General features: G+C 38.3%; 3 protein-coding genes across 3 annotated transcripts; 2 read left to right on the forward strand and 1 right to left on the reverse strand.

The window, feature by feature from the left end:
- The first annotated feature begins 38 nt into the window (after positions 1-38).
- map9 (microtubule-associated protein 9) lies at positions 39-5,600 on the forward strand. Its single transcript, XM_058640065.1, has 13 exons — positions 39-1,255; positions 1,352-1,442; positions 2,323-2,787; positions 2,874-3,052; positions 3,148-3,256; positions 3,349-3,416; positions 3,502-3,554; positions 3,645-3,807; positions 4,098-4,184; positions 4,275-4,439; positions 4,522-4,667; positions 4,993-5,128; positions 5,276-5,600. The coding sequence occupies exons 1-13, from the start codon at positions 1,184-1,186 to the stop codon at positions 5,393-5,395; spliced, it is 1,854 nt and encodes a 617-aa protein (XP_058496048.1). The 5' UTR covers positions 39-1,183; the 3' UTR covers positions 5,396-5,600.
- Positions 5,601-7,219: 1,619 nt separating this feature from the next.
- Positions 7,220-13,367, forward strand: ugdh (UDP-glucose 6-dehydrogenase). The gene is made up of 12 exons (XM_058640066.1): positions 7,220-7,371; positions 8,591-8,752; positions 9,184-9,285; positions 9,403-9,603; positions 9,676-9,873; positions 10,789-10,936; positions 11,032-11,126; positions 11,212-11,342; positions 11,456-11,595; positions 12,387-12,478; positions 12,571-12,681; positions 12,855-13,367. Exons 2-12 carry the CDS (start codon positions 8,591-8,593, stop codon positions 12,945-12,947), a joined length of 1,473 nt encoding a protein of 490 aa, XP_058496049.1. The 5' UTR covers positions 7,220-7,371; the 3' UTR covers positions 12,948-13,367.
- Positions 13,152-19,997, reverse strand: lias (lipoic acid synthetase). The gene is made up of 11 exons (XM_058640067.1): positions 19,840-19,997; positions 19,115-19,287; positions 18,196-18,289; positions 17,562-17,642; positions 17,019-17,175; positions 16,850-16,907; positions 16,626-16,754; positions 15,641-15,786; positions 15,487-15,557; positions 15,274-15,385; positions 13,152-14,148 (listed from the first exon to the last, which is right to left on the reverse strand). Exons 1-11 carry the CDS (start codon positions 19,948-19,950, stop codon positions 14,087-14,089), a joined length of 1,194 nt encoding a protein of 397 aa, XP_058496050.1. The 5' UTR covers positions 19,951-19,997; the 3' UTR covers positions 13,152-14,086.
- Between the last annotated feature and the right edge of the window lie 1,517 nt (positions 19,998-21,514).

Consider the following 21,514-nt stretch of genomic DNA (forward strand, 5'->3'; position numbering starts at 1 on the left):
ATCTTTTTTCACCTGCATCTGCATTACTGAGGGTTTAAGTTTCAAAGCAGTTCAGAATATAAAATATATATCATAAAATATGAGCTGCTTCATACTTATATTGTAGTTTTTACTCTGCTATGCTGACGGTATAATTATTTTTGAGAAGTTGCTTTGCATATTATTATTATGATTTGACATGTTTCTTCATTTATTTATGTAACCTGTCATTGTAAAATGTTGAGTTACACATTGAGCTACCTTTCATCCATGATAACATGCTGCTTACAAGTGCAGTATATTCTACTGAAGCATTATTGTAGTACCCCATCAATCTGTGACATTAAATTAACATATATTAATCTATTTGGAGTCAAAGGTATTGTTGCACATGAAAGTAACGGATAGATAGATATTTCAATGTGTAACTTTAACTTGGCCATATCCAGAGAGAGAGATATTTAATTTTTATGAGAGGCGGTCTAATACGGAGATCTCAAACTCACGGCCATGGCCCCCCAATCGATTTCATGCAGCCTGCAACTTAATAAGTTATGTTTTATCTCTAGCTTAATTTTGCTTCCTAAATGTTTGAAACAAACTCTTTTACTTTGAAATTTTAAGCTAATGTCACCCATCCCTACTGAACAGTTGCTTTTCCCAAAAATTTTTTATTTTTTGTCGCTTGACCAGCCCCTTCCGATTTTGCATCATGGATGCATTTTTTTGTTCCATATTTGACACTTTTATTTTGAATCTAGGCAAAATATCATTACAAATATTGTTAAATTCCCTTAGATGATGGAATTATGTGATATAATTGGTCCCACTACTAAACAGTTGCTATTCTCACCGGACCGGCCCCTTTCTGACCAGACTGGACGCTCAGTGTCTCCCAGGTCATTTGAGTTTGACCTCTGGTCTAATACATCTTTGTTACGCTCAATGGTTTACGCATGCGCAGTGTTTACGTGGGTTTCCCTGGGTTACCATCAACAAGTCTGTTAGGTCGCTGTAGCTCCTTCAACTTGCCTTTAGATAAATGCTTTTACAGCGGTGTGTCGTGCGATGAAACAAACAATAGGAATGCGGCAAGCGGACATTTTCCAATAGCTACAGCCATAATTAGCCACAGAGCTAGGCTCAGTAGCTAAGTAGCTAAGTGGCGAACAGTGGCTAATGCTAATGTCAGTGTGTTTTCAGGATGACAGACCAAGAGTTCGGGACTTTGGCTTATACAAAAAGCCCGAAGACATCCAAAAGAACAACATTTCAGGTAAAATAAACAAACATATAATTGAGAAGTGAGAGGATTATTAAAACTGACAGTCTGCCTGTGAAGCGTTCTCATGAAGCTATAATGTCGTCTAAGGATGAACTACAGGCTGCTGTCTCTGCCAGGGCGAGCAAAAGCAAAACACCTCTCTACTCCTACTCCGATGATTTCGATGAAGATGAGGATGGTAAGATAGGAGAGCGTCAAGTCCTCCACATAAACATCTATGTAATAATACTAGATGAAGCTCTCTTTACTGCCTTTACTATAGCTGATGTTAAACAGCTATACATTATTAAAAAACTATTATTTTAACTAATATTAACTACTAATTTATTATTTTTCAAGTATTCTGTCTTCTGTTCTTTATTTAATTATGGTCACAATTAGGGATGGGAATTGGTATCCAATATATTGCATGCTTTGCTAGGCACAGTCTAAACATGTAAATAAAAATCAGCAATAACATTTTAGCTGAGTCATGTTTGGGCTGTTTATTTCTTCTGTTTGGCAGAACAATATTTGTTACTAGTGATGGGACAATACAAACTTGAGTAGATACCGATACCCACATTAATCCGATACAGTCCTTTTAGATAGATAGATACTTCCCTAGGGAAATTAAAATTTTAGACCCTTTGTGAATTATGAAGCTGTTAACAACACATTTGTGCGGAGTCATTTCAAAGACACAATTCTCCAGCTGTGTAACAAATATTGTTCTCCCAAAAAGAAGAAACAAACATCCGATACTGACTCCCATCCCTGTTTGTTACACAGTTGGAGAATTAGGTCTTTGAAATGACTCGGCACAATTGTGTTGCTTACAGTTTCATAGTTCATAAATGGTCTAAAGTGACTGTGTTGGACTAATATCGTAGCTGATATTGGTATTGGACACAAAAAAGTGGTATCGTACCATCCCTAGTCACAAGTGAGCTCTGTTTTTCAAAAGTGGTTAAAATTCCTTAAATAATTATTTATTTAACAAATAGTTGCCAATTGATTGCAGCTGAATCTCTGTTGTTGTTTTTTTTCTACATTAAACACATTTCTCTATTTCACAGATTTTTTCAATAAATTGCTTAAATCAAGAAAAGAGAAGACTGATGCATTTAAGGCCGGAAAGTCTAGAGCCAAAATCAACGACTTTGATCTTTCAGACGATGAAGGAAAACGTCAGAAAACAAAGAAAGTTTCATTCCTGAAAACGCAAAGAATCAGCTTTCCCTCAGAAAACACACCAGTGTCACATGAAAATGAGCCACCGGAATCCCCAATCAGTGGACATGATAACAATAACTCATCATCTTCCTTACAAAGCTCTAGCAACAGCAGTAAACATGACACAGGGTATAAAAATAGTGTTGGGGAGCCTGTTGATCCCCAAATCCTGAGAGAGAACTCAAACAAATCTCTCTCACACCAAACCTCAGAGGACACTCTTCTGGACCTTCCTTTGTCCTTACCCTCTGACAGTAGGGAGACAGAAACTCCAGGACCTGAGGAGAAGACTCCACATCTATCAGCAGGTGTGTTTACTCTGTTTTACAAGCCATGTCTGTCACAGTCAGTGCAGATGTTCAATGCAGTTTTCCACATAATTGTTATGATTCAGAGCCACCCAGGCCCAAACCAAGACAACGGACTCGGGGGTTAAGCTTTCACACTGCAGAGAAGTTGCTTGAAGGAGCTGAAACTCAGGAACTCAGCAGCAGACCCCAGACTTCCTCTGCATCCATTCCCCTCTCCACTGATGCATCCAGCACCGCTGCTGTGAGGAGCTGCAGTCCACATGTGTGTTTAAGTGTTTGATTTTTCAGCATTCTAGAGTTCAGGATTAATGGACAGCTGTCTCATAAAGGCACATTTGTTGTGTTGTCTTTTCACAGTGGACAGAAGACGATCACCCGATTTCACATAGCCTCAGCAAATCCTCTTCTGATAAGAGTGAGCAGTCACAGCACCTCACCAAGTCCACGGTAGATTCTGGATCCATAGGTACTAACTGGCATGCTCCGCACACATTTTTTTTATCTTTTATTAAAAGTTTCAACTCATTGATCATCCTGATATTTAATTTCTCGTTTCAGTGGACTTTACCCCAGATGACAACAAGGAGCAGGAGAGAAAATACTCTACATCATTTGAAGAATTTCATGTAAGAAACTGTGCCTCATATCAGATCTACCCTTCCTCTCGACCTTATTTTAGTTTCACAAAATCTACGTTTTGTCTTCTTTCAGGAGTGTTCTGCTCCTCAATTCTCACACACCCAGGAAAAATCAACTGACACCAGGTAGGTGCAGTAAATCTCTCAAAACGAGACCATCAGACGCTCACATCTTCATGAATAAAACTGACAATCGTTTTATATCATTTTAATTAGGTCTTCCAGTTCTCTCTCAAAAGCCACTCAGAGGTCTCGGAGTGCGTACCCCAGAAAAGTGGAATCCAAGTATTTGGGCACGCTCAAAGTTCTGGACCATAAAGTTTCATTCCGAGAGAATCAGCCACAGATAGCAAATTCTCTCAGAGCTGCCATTTACCAGGTCAGTGTGATAATGAGCATGAATGTAAGGTTATATCATATTATTCTTTGGTATCAGGTACAGAGGACAGGGTTCTGAAAGGCCACTTTGGGTTCACAACTCTTGACTTTTCCTAAAGTAAAAATGTAACATTCGAAACATTGGAATCTTGGTCAAGATAGATGTGTCTATGATTTGTACATACATCATTTATCATTGTATTAACACGGTTGTCTTACTCACTTATTGTCTGCCACTTTATCCTCCACATGTCAGTAAACTAAAATACTGCTCCACTCTCCATTCAACAGGAATGGCTTCATAAGAAAAAGGAAAAGTCAAGAGAGAAAATGCAACTAAAGAAGAAAGAGGAAATACTCCACGAAAAAAAGAAAAAGGTGAACAATATTTCTTTTTCAAGCAAACATCTCTAAGATTACAAGAAGCATGGTAATTGAAGATATATGCTTCCTTCTCATAACAAATAGGATGAAGAAGCAGCAAAAAAGGAAGACGCTGCTGTATCATATGAGGCTTGGAAAGAAAAGAAAAAGGGGAGTTTGCAAGCAAAAGTCAAAGAAAAGAGAGATATGATGAGAAAGGAGCAGCTAGCGAGTGAAGATAAAGAAGAAAAAAGGCAATCTGCTAAACAGGCATGTGATTGCATTACAGGATATTAAAAGCATCTTTGTGTGTAGACGGGAGTATGAATTAGTTATGTGAAAATCATTACAGGTGTTTGAAAACTGGAAACAAGAAAATGATCATCTACTCCAAGAGAAGTACAGAAAACGGAAAGAAGCGGAAAATAAACTGAAGCTAAAAAAGCAACAGAAGGAGGAAGAAAGAAAGACAGAGTGTGTGTCGGCTTATTCTAAATGGTGAGTATAAATCACTGACCTCTTCATGTGTTATTCATTTAAAAATTATGAAATATTCATTCATTCTATGTTTGAACGGGCCGTTACTGAAAGAATGGTTAGTGTCTGTTTAATGTAAACTTGATTAAATATTTAAAGCACACAAGAGGGCATTCAGGAAATACAGGTTTTCGTTGACAAAAAGACACTGATCAATCATGTGAATTTAGTGGGATGGGAAAATGCTCAACCACTAGATGGCAGCCAAAGCTTAATGTGTAGCCACGAGTTATAATGACCAATAAATGAAATAAACTTGTTTCTTTATTTTCTGTAAATGATGAAGGTGTGAAAAGAAGACGGATGTTCTTTATGAAAAAGCCACAAAGGAGCGCAAAGAAGTTAAAGATAAGACGGAAGAGGAGCGATACATGAAAGAAGAGAGAGATAAGACGGCTTTAGATACGTATGAAAACTGGCTGGTAAGTAGATAAACTTAAATTATCAATAATTAATGTTATCCAGATATGCTTAGTCCTTTTCATCTGTTCATGCTCAAAGAGGTGCTAATAGAGGTCCTGTATGAAATGTTTGTGTTTCTTATCATTGATTATATTTTCTCCCAACAGGCTAGAAAAGATTTAGAACACAAAAGACAGAGAGAAGAAAGACAGATAAAAGAGATTCTCCGGGACAGCCCACCTCCACCATGGAGCCCGCCCAACAAAACTGTAGCATTTCGAAAATGATATTTGAATATTTCCATGCTACCTCATTCAAATTCAAATTTGTTCAAATCTGTGTTTTCATTTGTAGCTGTTAGATGTTATACTTTAGCCAGGTGTTGTATTAAAGTGTAGTTTTAATGTTATGTACAGGGTGACATGTCATATCAGTATAAAAGAAAAGCTAATGGGATTTTCTGCACTAATAAATTTGGTCTTTTATACCGTATTAACATCAGTGGTTTTCCACTGTTGAATTGCCGTTGACCTCCATTTAAAGTTAATATTTGTCTTTGGGGTTGCAGGAGATTACAAACCACGACACCACATTGTAAACAGCTCTGTATTACAACAACACATTTGTGCTGAGTCATTTCAAAGACATAGTTCTCCAACTGTGTAACAATATTGTTCTCCCAAAAAGAAGTAGAAATATAAACAGCCCAAGCGTGACTCAGCTAAAACGCTTTTGCTGATTTTTATTTACATTTTTACAGTCTGTGCATAGTGAAGAATGCAATATATTGGATTCTTGGATTGTATTGGATTTTACAGTTTGTTTTTTGTTTTTTAACTTTTTATTTAGACATTTTAATCATTTTACATAACATTTCCTGATAGATACATAAATGTGACAGGCAATATAGAATACAATAAAAATAAACAAAAATAAAATAAGAGTTGTTACTAATAATAGTGACAACCACAATAACAGCAGGCAGAAGAGAAAATAACTGTAAATATTGGCTAAGCAAAGTTTTTCAAAGAGGAATTTAGATGGGCAACCCTTCCCAACAGTTCTCTATCACATCATCCCATCCATCAGACCCCCAGGTACCTTGAAGTACAAGTCCATCTCTGCAAAAAAAAGTACAAAAAAAGTAAAATATCGTCCGCAAATAGAGCTATCTTATGAGTTGACCCCCCTTCATCCTCTATCCCTTCAATCTGTATATTTTGACGTATCACCTCTGCCAAAGGCTCAACACTAAGGGCAAATGGGCGACAGTGAATCCCCTTGTCTCACACCCCACTCAATCCTGAAAAACCTAGAGCAGTGACCATTAACTCTAGGCTCTTTATACAATAGGTTAATCCAGGATACAAATTATTTCCTGAAGCCCATTTCTATCAGTGTCTGCCTTAGAAATACCAACTCGTCAACTCGATCAAATGCCTTCTCTGCATCTAAGCTGAGAAGCATCGACGCTTGTTTGTCCTCTGTCGCTATTGCCTGCAGATTCAGGGTTCTCCTTATGTTATTTGTTCCTTGACATCCTAGTATGATAGACATCTGATCTGGTTGAATTAATTTCTTTATATTTTTTTGGATTCTTGTAGCCATTATAGAAATCAGGATTTAAAAAAAACTATACAGTAAAAGTGTCAACACAACCTGAACACGACCTAGTCAGACTTTGTGTATAATCCCCATATATATATATATATGTGTGTATATATATATATATATATATATATATATATATATATATATACACATATGTATATATGTATATAATCCCCATATATATATATATATATACACATACATATGTATATGTATATGTATACATATTTGGTGTTTAGATTTTAATAACACATACAATTAAGTTGTGGGTCGCAGTGGTTTTGTCATCTTTAAAAAGTGGGGCCCATGTAAAAAGCATGGGAAATAAACTGATGCGCGAATGACTTTATTTTGAAAATATCGGCGGAAGTACTGCCGGTGAACGTGGCTGCTGCCTCTGCAGCTAGACCTACTTGGGTTCTTGGGTTGTTTCCATGTTGTTCCTCCTCCTCCTCCTCCTCCTCCTCTCAGCGGAGGCAAAGGTGGTACCGACTGAAAAAGTTGTGGGAGTAGTCAGCGGTTGGTTCAGACAGAATTGTAGTTGAGTGAAAACAGCAGCTCCGGACTCAGCGTTTGACTCAGCGAGGAACAAGGAGCGACTTCATTCTGCATTCTCCTCACAGCTACGGACTTGACTGTCGAGTTGGCAAAGGTAATGTAACGTTACTTAATGCGGGGAGGCTAAGACGGCTACACAGACGACCATTCATCTCTGTACCGTGTGGAGTTATTTCACCTCAACCAGAAATACAATATATATAAAAAACAAGTACCTTTACTCGCTGAGTAATGCTCGTGTGTGTGTGTATGTAGTGGCGGCATTCGCTGTGTTCTTCCGCTTATGTTAAGATGCTGAAAAGCAAACGGGACAGAGGGACATTTTTTCATCCTTAGACGTGGCTGAGCTGCCGTGAAAGAAAGACTCTTTTATCCTCGACCAGGCTGTAGCGGTGCGAATGGTGATCATCACCAGCACCGGAGCTAAAACAGAATCCCTTTTTCTGCTATATTTTTGTTTATTTCATAATAAAGGTCACTCTCGTATAAACCTGTTAATTTACATAGGTGATTTATTTTTGTGGCATTTGGGATGCCGGTGCTGTTAAACTGTTATTTTATAGATGTTCCTCTTATTACAGCTTAATAAAATCTGCTGCAACAATTCATTAATCTTTAAATCAACCGACAACTACTTTGAATTGAGTAATTAAGTAACTGAATTTATGAATTTTAGTTTGTGGAGTAAACCGTAATTATTGTGGCGTTTTCACCACTTTCTGACATTTTATGGACCATGATTACTTAACTGGCAGATTAATCAATAATTTTATAAGAAAGAACTTTATATGCAGACCTACTTGACCTTCGGACAGGGATGATTTATTGCAGAGCTGTAGATTGCATTATCACTAATCACTAACACTAATTGTGTCTAAGTCTCTGCCACTTGGATGAGTGGGAAATGTCCTGTACAGTGCAACACATGGATAAGAATAATAAATCTGCTAATATGGTAATTAGTCAAATATAAAAAGTCAGCGGTGGACTAGGGGATAGGTCGTACATAGTGATAAATTGATTCAACCAAAATCAACATTAAATGTATTGTAGGTATTAATTAGTCTCCGGTGCACATCATGTCAAACTTTAAATTTAAGAACGGTTTTTCCTAATGTAAAATTGTAGTTCTTTACTTTGGTTTTGGACAAAATAAGTTGCCTGTTGATTGGAGAAATAATGAATCTGTGTGAATTAGTTGCAGTGCTAGTTAAATGTAACCTCTTATGGATGGAAAAGGATTTTATTTGGAGCTGATCTGCATTGTATGTTTCTAATGTTTGGATTTGGTTGTCCTGTCTTTACTTCCCCAGATGTTTCAGATAAAAAAGATTTGTTGCATTGGTGCTGGATATGTAGGAGGCCCAACATGCAGCGTGATCGCCCAGATGTGTCCAGGGATCACCGTAACTGTTGTGGATATCAACGAATCCCGCATCAAGGCCTGGAACTCGGACACTCTGCCCATATATGAGGTTTTGTATAAATGCTCTTCTCTACAAAACTGTGTCAGAGGTATGAGGTGTGTGACCTCTCTGTTAAACTTTAACACTGGAGTGGATTATGTCTTTTCTTTCCTATAGTCTTATCTTACATTTGAGATCTATTAATTGTGAGAGAGTGTTGAAAAATGTGAAAAACGTCTTTGCCAGACAAAGCCTGTGTTTTGTACACGATTGCTCAATCACCATGGGCCCAAAAAGAAACTTGAATGAGTCCCATACTTGTAACTCCTCTGTGTCAACCATGACTATGCAGTATTGCGTCATCATGAGTAACTAGAGAAAAGAGCAGTTGATGAAAAGGCACTATGAACTTATGTGTACATAAGCAAAACCATATGTTTTTTTAACTCATTCACTAACACACCCTCTTTGTCTCATATTTCCACTTCCTCCAACTTCAGCCTGGTTTGAAAGAGGTGGTTGAATCATGCAGAGGGAGAAATTTGTTTTTCTCTACAGACATAGACTCAGCCATTAAGGAAGCAGACCTCGTCTTTATCTCTGTGAGTTCATTTGTTCCCCCTGACAACATATACAAACACTCTTTCTGTGGTTTAAATGGCTACAGATAGAAATCATCATGTCATTTCTAACACGTCATAGTTGTACTTGCATCACAGGTTAATACTCCCACCAAGACCTATGGGATGGGAAAGGGTCGTGCAGCTGACCTCAAGTACATCGAGGCGTGTGCTCGGCGAATCGTCGAAGTGTCCGATGGCTACAAGATTGTCACAGAGAAGAGCACAGTCCCAGTTCGAGCTGCTGAAAGTATTCGTCGTATCTTTGATGCCAACACCAAACCCAGTCTTAACCTACAGGTCTGTATAATGACACCAACACAACTCTCACATCTGTCGCCGCATGTTTCTGAAGTCACGTTGCTGCTTTAGGTGTTGTCCAATCCAGAGTTCCTCGCAGAAGGAACTGCTGTGCGAGATCTGAAGGAGCCTGACCGCGTCTTGATAGGTGGTGACGAAACACCTGAAGGTCAAAGAGCAATCAAAGAGCTGTGTGCCGTCTATGAGAACTGGGTTCCCAAAGAAAGAGTCATCACCACCAACACATGGTCATCTGAGCTCTCCAAACTGGTGAGTGTTAGGCTGCAGCTCACAATTAGTCAATTACTGTAGTTTGCATGCATGTTAAAAGTCCGATTTTCGATAATAATTTGGTTTTCTTAATGTCATGTAAACATGTTATTCCGACTAAAATCGAGCTAGTCTTAGTCAGACTAACATAGCTGGATAATGCGATTCAGAGTCTGATTACTACTGCATGTGAGTCAGACTTAGAGTTCTGCGCATGCACCAAAATTTCCTACCTGGTCTTTCATCTGCAAGTAGAAGGAGACGACGTATAAACTTCAGTACTGTTGCCTAAAATCATACGGTGGTGGCGTCTTTCTTCGGACAACACAGCAACCACAAGAGCCACGCATCATCTAACTTCTAACTATCACAATTAACATGTACTGCAGGTATGATGCATTATGATCCAGCTTACACGGCCAATACATCGATTTTCTCCTCTGCATGTTTACTCAAGACTCTGCAAGTTGCCCTTAGCTCGATTAAACTGTGCATGTAAATGTACTGAGTGTGAGTTCATTTACTTTTTTTTTTTCAAAGAATCTCTTTGCTGATATTAATTTTTTTTAAATGCTCAACGGAATTTCTCAAATACCAAGATAATGAATTAAGATTGTGTAATCCTACCAACAAAACTATAGATTAAGTTTAGATATTCAGCTCACTATCAGACACGCAGATGATTGCAATTAAGGATAATTTTGTTTATTAAACAAAAGAATTAACAGCAGTAACCTGCCATAGTTTTTTATTGCACAAATGACTTGTTCTGTCTTTGAAAAATTACCACAACTAAGTGACTCATCGTGTGGTTCCTTTTTTTTTTTTTTTTTAAACAGTATCTTGTCTTATTGTTGCATGTCTTTTAATGAAATGTATTTATTAATCTAAAACCCATTGTGTGTGTGCGCATAGGCCGCCAATGCATTCCTGGCACAGCGAATCAGCAGCATCAACAGTATCAGTGCTCTGTGTGAGGCCACTGGAGCTGATGTGGAGGAGGTTGCCAAAGCCATTGGCATGGACCAGAGAATAGGCAGCAAGTTTCTCAAAGCCAGCGTCGGTAAGAGGCGCGGCCAGAACAGATGTATAACAGTAGTGTCTGTGTGAGGAGATAAATTGTTGCACTTCATCTCTCACCTCTGTAACACTGGCCAGGTTTTGGTGGAAGCTGTTTCCAGAAGGATGTGCTTAATCTGGTGTATCTGTGTGAGGCCCTTAACCTGCCAGAGGTGGCCACTTACTGGCAGCAGGTTAGAATTATTTTTTATTTATTTTTTCTCTGTGAATCTGTGTTCTTGAGGTCACTGTATTCAATATCGATGTGTTGTTCCTCAGGTGATTGACATGAATGAGTACCAGAGGCGGCGGTTTGCCTGCAGGATTATTGACTGCCTCTTCAACACTGTCACTGGCAAAAAGATTGCACTCCTCGGCTTTTCCTTCAAAAAGGACACAGGTGACACTAGGTGAGTCACATTTCACTGTGTTTGCTTTCATCTTTAGTGTATAATTATAGACCTGTCATTGTTTGCATGAAAAGTTGTTACAAACTAGAATGTGTGTCTATTTCCATAACCAGAGAGTCGTCCAGTATCTACATCTCTAAATATCTGCTGGATGAAGGAGCCAAGCTGTTCATCTACGACCCAAAAGTCCTTAAAGAACAAATCATTTATGACCTCTCCCAGCCCAACATCTCAGAGGACAACCCGGAGAGAGGTTTGTGTGTGTGTGTTAAAATCTCTTGTGTAAAAACGTATTACATAAAATACTGCAGACACTTTAGAGACAGAAGTGAGAAGACACTTTCAGGAACATCTCCACAGCCAGCAACACTTTGTTTTGGGTCTTTTGGGAGAACAAGATAAAAAATAACTGCCACAATATGAAAACATGAAAAATAAGGGTTTGCCAAACACCTGTTGGAGTGAGAGGAGAGCCATTTAGGATAAGTATTGCAAACAGAGGTGATTGGTTGACCAATACATCTGTCTTAATTTTTAAGCTAAAAAAGTTGAGTAAGTGATGTACAATATATTTCCATTTTGTTGTCATGGTAAAGTCAGTGTTTAGAATGTCACTATTGTTGGTTTTATAAACCAAATGAGAGACCATGACAGAATAATCACAACTAAATAAATGAATAAATAAATAAAATAAATTACCCATAGAGAAGGCTCAACAGGTTGGAGACTTTGATACTGACTGACATTTTGTTGTCAAAGAATTATTCAAATTGTATCAGTAAAGTTTTTTTAAGATGAAATCATCAGTTTTCTGTGATTCCTTCCATTTTTTTATATATGTATATATATAATGTGTGTATATATATATATATATATATATATATATATGTATATATGTGTGTGTGTGTGTGTGTAATAGATAACATGGGAAAAACGCAGTTCCCCTTAAATGTAAGAGCCTTATTAAAATGCAGGATCACTCTGCTTATAACTGATTTTGTAAAAGCTACGTGATCTGATGTTTTTTTGAATTTACCTTTTTAGTGAAGGAGCTGGTGACTGTAACCACAGACCCATATGACGCCTGCCAGAGTGCACATGCACTGGTCATCTGCACTGAATGGGACATGTTTAAGGTCAGAATGAACCTGCCCATCTTCATAAACTGCCCAACCAACTTTAAGAAATCTGTGTCTCTGACTTGCAAACCCCTTTAATTCAACTATAGGAACTGGACTATGAGAAGATCTTCAAGAAGATGCTGAAGCCAGCTTTTCTATTTGATGGTCGCAGGGTGCTGGACCATCTCCATCCTCAGCTCCAGAGCATTGGCTTCCAGGTGAGCAGACATAAAACACACCTCACACACCATCCATCTTCTACCACTTTATCCTCCACGAGAGTCGCAATTTGCCTAATGCCCTCAAACACCTCTTAATCAAAATGAACAAACATGCAATGGTTGTAAATAAGAGGCAAAGTCAGCTGACAAATTTATTTTCCTCTGTGCAGATCGAGACCATCGGTAAGAAGGTGTCGGCAACAAGAATCCCCTACAGCGCGACAGGTGCCATCGAACCTCCCGTCAAGAAAAACAAAGTTTAAAAACTTGCCTCACCCCCTCATCTCACACACACACTTTTCTCTAGCACATTCACTCTGGCTGGTGTAACTGTGCATCTCTCTGATCTGCTAATCAAAAAGCTAAACCGTGTGACTAACTGCTCCCTGCAGTGAGTAGGACAAGGTTGTTGAAACCTTTCAGTCGGTGACTGATCAGCAGTAAATCATTCCAAACACAAACATTAATTTCATGTGAACAGCATTTATAAATCAAACATTTCATTGTTTTCAAAGAAACACTATTAGACGATCTTCTTATGGCATTTACTGTATAATCAAATATTACGATTTTTATACTATTTTTTTAAAAACACATTTGTATTAATCATTTTACTATGCGTTTATCAGTATGTCTCAGCAGCTGTTGGGACCAATGCAATAAAATGTGAGGTGTGTTCTTAATTTGTGCCAGTTGTGTATTCTTAAGAAGGGGAAAAAATATTGAGCTTTAACTCTTTAAATTTACAGCACATTTATAAATTATTATTTTGTCTAGCCAGATACCATATCATTAAAACAAACATGTTGTGATACAGTAGTATCTTTAGACACAGCTACTGAGTGTAGCTGTAAAAAAACTACTTTAAAAATACAATCCTTGGCAGACAGACTTTGCCATTGAACATCTCCTGCTAGAAAGAAAAAAACAAACCATCTGCTTAATTAAATCATCATTCCTGAAACGGAGGACATTGAAGTCCTCGTAAACAGAGGTTGATGTTAAAGGTCAGTGGTTCACTACCTCAAGCCCTGAGCCCCCGAGGGAAGGGAGCTGACGGTCGATGTGATTTAGATGCAGACGTGGATAATTACAGCTGTTAACCACTTGTATATTCCCCCTGTCAGATTGATGTGGACCCTCTACATGTCTACAGGCTTCTTACTGCTCTTCGTTCTCTTTGTTCTCTTCCTAAACTGTACTCTGGATTGTCCCAGGTGTTTATTGAAGAACAATGAGTGCAGATGTTCTTACCAGTCATTAAGAAAAAGGCTTCCTGTGTTGTGGGTCACATCAGTAAAGTGTTGTACTGCAAACCAGCGAAGCTGATATTGTAACTGTAGGGAGGTGGTAAAAAAATAATGTGCAGTGCAGATTGCAGGAGCTGTTGGTTTGCTGCTTATCATTCAGATTCAGTGACTTCTGCTTTTCTTTCCTCCAGAAGTTTCTTCAGGAAGAACTCGCCTGTACAAAAAAAAAAACTCTTTTTAAAATAATTTCCTCATTTTCATTTTTACATTATTCCCCTCCTGGTAATAGTGTATTGAAATTGTTATACCTTTATATAGATATAAAGGGGTAATAAACTCTTACAATAGGGGGAAAAATATCTTGTGTTCCTTCCCTTCCCACAGCCCCACACAAAATAGTAAATAACTTGAAAATACTTCAATATAATCTAAATTAAAATGATGGAGAAAAGACGAGATTAGGGAAATTAGTTCATGGTAAAATTTCGTGCTTGGCTTCTCCTAATTCATATGTAAATTAGTCTTATCACACCTCAGGGTGTAGCTCCTAATTCTCAGTTTTTAGTTCTCTTAAATCTGATAAATTAGCTGAATTCCTTACCCAATCATCTGATTTCATCAGTTTTCCTGATTATGGTGCAGCTGGTTTTAGTCACTTCCTCTCTCTAAAAGAGGTCTACTTATTACTATGACAATCCCTGAAATCTCAAATGTCAAGTACTGTTATAATGAACAACTTTCAATGACAGAAAAACTGTTTGAATGTCTCTGGATTATCCACAATTACTTTTCCCCCTCATTTTCAAATGCTCTAAAGCAGTGGTCACCAACGTGGTGGTGCCCGCGGGCACTTGGTAGCCCGCGAGCAGCCAGCGAGGTGCCCGTGGGCTCATTTCACTTCACCTCACTTGCATGTATCCAAATGATCACTGAGTAAAATGTCCTGATATTGTTTATAAAAACTGTGATAATCATTAGGAGTAAGCACTGGATTTAATGTGTATGCAATTAAATGCATAATATTCATCATTTAAATGGTAAATTGCATAAAATGTTAATATGGTAGCCCTCCATATTATTCTCTACCCTTCAGGTAGCTCTCGGTCTCAAAAAGGTTGGTGACCCCTGCTCTAAAGAGCATAAACCCAATTCTATTCACATTCATTACAATGTAGAGAAACCTGAAACCTGAGTAAAACACTCAGTAACCTGCAAAGTCTACTTAAAGAATATTTTTTTTTTTTTTACATTTATTGACCCTTTAGGCTGCTGTAATACTCATCTAGCTAACAATGTCAAAGGTATAGTACTAGGATGTGTGCTATTACAAGTTTCTCACCTGCTTTGTAGGAGGATCGCACCAGTGGTCCACTGGCTGTGTAAACAAAGCCCAAATCATTCCCAACTTTCTCCCAGTGGGCAAACCTTTCTGGAGTGACGTATTCTTCCACCTGCACTCAGACACACACACACACATCATCATTTTACAAAATGCGCTTCTCCCTGCTGACATGCTCAATCAGAAATCCCGCACAGAGTACGAAGTGTTTACCTTTAGGTGGCGTTTCGTGGGCTGCATGTACTGCCCGAGTGTTACACAGTCCACATTTGCCTCTCGCAGCTCTGCAACAACAGTTCCATCAGTAAATTGTTTATGTCAGATTATTTACAGATTATTTTGTATGCTTCGTGAGTGTTCACCACACCAGTTAAAGTGTTGAGTATCTCTTGTTCAGTCTCCCCCAGTCCCAACATGATGGACGTCTTGGTGAGCACTGTGGGCGTGACCTTCTTAGCGTGTTTCAGGACACTCAGAGACTGGTCAAAGTTTGCTCTGGGGTCACGCACATACCTGGAAACAGATGGGAAGTTAAAAAAAAAAGGAAATGTTCAAGACAAAGTATAAAACACAGAGTAAACATGTGAAGCAAATTCAGCGAATCTTTTCAATAAATAACATTTGTCCTGTGGTATCCAACCATGTCAAGATAACTCTGAAAACAGGTCTAACCTCTCACAAATGTGTCCTGAATGCATCCTAACCTTAGGAAGCATGTGGCCACATTCCTACACCGCATGAAGTCTTTCCGTCCTCAGGACAGATTAGATACCACCTAATGAGCTGACGTCAACTGACCAATAGTAGTTTCACAGTTTCTTTCTTCTTTATTTCAACAATATTAACTCTGATCGTTTTCTGATGTGAATACTTATTTCTTGTTACAGCAGCACATTGAGCTTTGATTCACTTAAGCTCCTCTCATTTGTTCTCTCTAACCCTAACAGCAGAAACATCTGTACATATTAAAAACATCACAACAGTCAGTCCAAATCACTGAGGATGCACAGATCTAAACAGGGCAAATGTGTTGTTTTCAACAAATACTTTCATATTATACAAACAGGTAAATAGCTCATATGCACTACCTGCTGGTAAAAATGTGAACCACCATTTTCCTGCTGTGCCATCGTCTACCCCATTTCTGGCAGAGCTATGACCAATATGACAACTTTGTATTTATATAAGAAGAGTTTTGCTTCTTCTTGTACGATGTTTGATCTGATGTATGAGCAGCCTTTGAATTCTGTTTTCACTTTCATTTACTGGATCACAGTTTAACATGTGTATGTACTGCATGTAGGACAAGATTTGAGACCTGCAAGCTGGTAAAATACAGAAACTCTAAGTACCTTTGTAGCTCGCGTACAGTCTCCACGTTATGAGCGTACACATCTAACCCCGACAGGGCGATTTTCTCCACTGCTGCCAGGTCACCACGAAAATCGGGGGTCAGACATTCGACCAGGATCTCACGGTTTCTGAATGATGGCAACAAAAAGGTGCTTAATCATTCATTTTCACAAATATGGCGATACAGACATCAAGTGAGCTCAAAAGTGGAGGGAGATTTTACCGTTCCTTCAGGTTTGTGACAGTCTTAGCAAAGTGCTCTGCTCCACCATCAGCAATGTCTGCACAAAAAAGTAGTTTGTAAACCTCCTTAAATTGATTTATAGGTCATGTGTAAAACGTTTTTTTTTTTACAGAAACCAGACAGATACAATGGAGAAGGAGGCAGTTACCATCTCTGTCAACTGAGGTGAGAACCACGTAGTCCAGGCCCCACGCAGCGATGGCTTTGGCTGTGTGGAAGGGCTCGTCTGCGTCCAGAGGTGGAGGTCGACGGGCCGTCTTAATCGAGCAGAACCTGCATCCGCGAGTGCATGTGTCTCCCATCAGCTTTATACAGAGAGATAAGCAGAAGTATTTATCTATGGGGACTATGGTAAAGGGCCTTCTCTGGATACAGAATGATTTGCTGAGCATTTTAAAGCCTCGGGATATAATCCCTGTGGAAATGTTGAAAACTAGACTAAGGGGACAATTGCCGACTGGCGTAGCTGTTAAGCTTCCACGCTAATAAATGTATGGATTATGATTTTTTTTATCTTCAATGTGCTGTACTTTTTTTAAATTATTATTATTTTTTATAAATATAAGCTTGTACAGTCAATTATGCCTGTACTAGACATACAGGGAGGGATATCAAAGTTCTGACTTCTTTTTCTATAATTTTCGGTTCAGTCAACTTCACATAAAGAGCCACAGTGTGCCAGGAGACTGACCATGATGGTGGCTGTAGCCGTGGCGTGCTCCCCTCCTCCCCAGCATTCCCCAATGTTTGGACACCTGGCCTCCTCACACACCTGAGAAAACAGACAGGGAGACAGACACATGTCTTCACAGGATGTTTGGTTACCACAGGATGTTAACTAAATTGAATTTAAGACATTTGTAAATATAACAGATGATGCAAATCAGTCACTGCAGTACAGAAATGGACAATAAACTATAAGGTTCCTGACAACAAAAAGACACAAAACAATTACAATATCCAGATGTTTTATAAAATGTTAACTTGTCTATAATAAGAATATCAGCTTACATTGTTACATAAAAATCTCAAGTTATAACAAATGGTATATACATATATTCAAGACTTTGTAATGTCTCATCCGGGATCAGATTATTGATATGTGGATAATTTGTAAAATAAAAGCCTCATGCTTTAGAATTCTTGTAATGTCAAGATAAATATGTCCGTATCAGAGGTAAGAATCCATGTTCTGCTAATGTAAATCACCTGCTTCAAAGTGACATTTTGAAACGTCTCAATATGTTTGTGCACACCATTAGTTGAAAAAAAAGCAGATGTGTTACTAACGAAGACATTTTTTCACTCACAGACATGAGACTTACCGTGTGCAGGTTGAGGTCTCTCAGCGTGTTCTTCAGCCTGTTGTAGTTCTTTCCAATGGGAATTTCTGTCTTCAGCCATGGAGGAAGTCGGAGTCTGACATGACACAAGAGCAGAAGAGTCATCATCTCGTCTCCAAGCAAGTAGGTGTAAGACAATGGAAAAAAAAAGAAAACCTGCTACTACGACTTTATTGAGTAACTTTTGTGGGAAACAAAAGTAAAAATGTGTGGAGATAAAATAAACATGAGAATGCCAACTTCAGGGTGGAAAAAAGGAAACAACTAATATCAAAGCTCAGTCAGATGGATGGACCATGAACACATCATGAAAACAATTACTGTCTCTTATCTCCAAAACTAAATACTTTTCTACAGATGGAAATAATCCACTCTTGACATCATCTTCTGTTTACTTGAATTTATCATTAAAGATAAGAAAAACTGACCAATTACAAAACACCTACAAAACTAATTCAGATTCAAATGAATAACTAAACTCCGTTCAGCAATAGGAATTTTGTGTCAAGCAAGTCAGGGACCTGGTCTGAGATTATGGCCATCAATGCAGTAAACGCAATCACTTTGTCTCTAGTACCGGCTCCAGTGTTTTTTCTACTTTATGTACTGCATGTAGTTTTTATATCTGTGCTCCTGCTCGGTGCACTGGATTTAGTGTCTAACTAGAGAAACACTCCAAACCTCCACCAAGGCTGCTCAGTTTTCCCACACTGTTAATGAGCTCCCTTATCTTGCAAGGCTATAATAGTTGTTATATGGATCACGACCAAAGTCACCAAAGTCATGTCTTTCCTTGGGACATAACTTACATTCCCAGACAATTTAATCAAAATCTGACCTCAACTGTTTGAGTTATGCCGCTCACAGATATTAACACAAGCAAACATGTGATCTATCTCACCTCTCTCCCTTCTGTCTCTTCAGGTTGCCTCTGTATTCTGTCCACTTGCTTTTATCAGAAAGGTCTCCTGAGATAAAGTCTTGCAGATCAGGCCCGTCATCACTCAGCAGCTCCTTCATCTCAGTTTGGACAGTGGATGATTTGGCCACAGTTGATTGACTGGTGGTGTAAACCTACAGAGGCAGGACTGGTGTTTAGTTCAAGTACAACTGTCTTTCTGACACAATAATAGTCAACATGTGAGCGACTGTGGTAAGCAGATATCTGCAATTCGGTTTTTACTAGACAGAATTACGTCACTTTTGCCATTCATGTGTATGGGGTTTGTTATTATAGATATCTACAATCCAGTTATGGATATCTAATTCCAGTTTCGTAAATTCAAGTTGGTGATATCTACAAGTTCACTCTGACTATCTGAAACTTAATTCAGGGCAATATAGATGTCTTCAACTAACAGATATCGCCATACACATGAACGGTAGAACTGACGTCATCCTGACTAGTAAATCATGAATTACGGATGCCTGTGACGTCATATTAACTAGAAAAACTGAATTGCGGCCACAATTCAGAGCTTTTCAGGAGCATTACATTTACTCCAGTAGAGTTACGAAACACACGACTGTGACCTGTACTTTCAGGCCCGTAACACACAGGCTTCGGCGCCGGCGTTTACCGTGAACACATCGCCCGCAACGTCGAGCAACCACGGACACACTTACATGTGGGAAGCACCTGGGACTCAGCCGCATGTGAAGTGTGGAGAATCGCCCCGCGACGCAGCAACTTTGTTTAAGCAACGCCATGACTTTGTTCGACAGGCGACTTGTCATTTAGCAGCAGATCTCGTCTATCTGTTGCTTTGGTCTGATGAAAGCAGTAAATACAAGCAAAACCGGATGTTGGCAGTAATAATGCTCCGCTAAGGATGTCAACCGTTATTACAGTCTACACATCAAAGGGCCTTTATTCAAACTTAAAAACAAACTATTATTATATATATTAAATGTAATATTAAATTACATAATATTAACTTGCATGAGTAGTGATTCGTGAAAGGCAGATACATATGGCAAGCCGTTTTAACATTTAATATATTACAGATATATGTAATACACATCTGTAATACAGCTAGACTGGATATGTATTACAAATATCTGTAATATATATCCAGTCTAGCGATTAAATGTTAAAACGGCCACTTGTACTTTTTAAGGATTTAAAGATATCTTGAATTGAATTTTGACTAGGAGAAATAAAGATTTAGATATCTCTAAATACAATTTCTACTAGTCAGAATTTTATTGCAGATATCTATAATGTAATTATGGATAGGAGTGTGGTTCGGTTAAATGTTAAAACGGCTTGACATAGATACATCCATAAAATGTCCAACTCGTCCTTAAACCTCATGGATCCGTTTAATTTACTACCCTCTGAAGTCATTACAGGACAAAAAACGTTATAAAAACATATATATACATATCTGTCTTGAATATGTCAACCATTAGCCAAAAACTATAGACTTTGATGCTTTATTAGGTTTTGTGTGACATCAGATTTGAAATGTACTACCCATGGTTTATGGAATTCCACAAGAATTCAGCCTTGCATATCTTCTGTCAATCAAAGAAAATCCAAAGTAACATTCCAAAACTACAGGTATCTCCAAAATACAAAGAAATACAAAGTATTCAATAACATTTAACTCTCATGAGATCTCCACAAACGTTGTATTGAATAACAGTTCCTTCTGCGTGGGACCACATTCTTCACTTGTCCACACAATGGTCCCTTTAAGTGTGACAACTGTCTGGAGCCCATTGTTACATTGTCACAGCAGCAAAAACAGCAAAGATAAAGATAATAAATAATCTGGTCTGCTGCCTGTGTTATGGCTGTTCTACTTTGATAGGTTCAATTTTTTTTATGTCTGACCAACATTTTTTTTCCTAACATATGATAACAATGATAATTATAAAATTAATAATAGTAATAATTATTATTATTATTGTAATAAAAAGAGAGATAAATGTATCTAGACTGTAATTGAATAATTCACCAATATGTGGTGCTCGTGCTCTGAAATGAAAGCGAATGAGATCGGCGATCGTCTCGTCATGCCTGATGACGGCACGTACGTGCGCTACAACAGCATCGTGACGTACTTCCTTCTTCCTTTCCTCTGCTACCGGCGAGGTGAGAATAGCCGAAAAATGTTCCCTTGGTTCCATCTAACTCCATCTAAGTCTATTAAACACATTTCGGTGTAGATTTTAAATAATCACACACAGAATAGTGTTGTGTATCACAGCACAGGTTGTATTTAGGCTCGATTACAGGTTTGTGAGGAGATATATTAGTAGTTTTTACTGCTGTCTTGAGTTCAGGCCTGAC

This window comes from Solea solea, chromosome 10, assembly GCF_958295425.1.
Source record: "Solea solea chromosome 10, fSolSol10.1, whole genome shotgun sequence".
NCBI lineage: Eukaryota > Metazoa > Chordata > Actinopteri > Pleuronectiformes > Soleidae > Solea > Solea solea.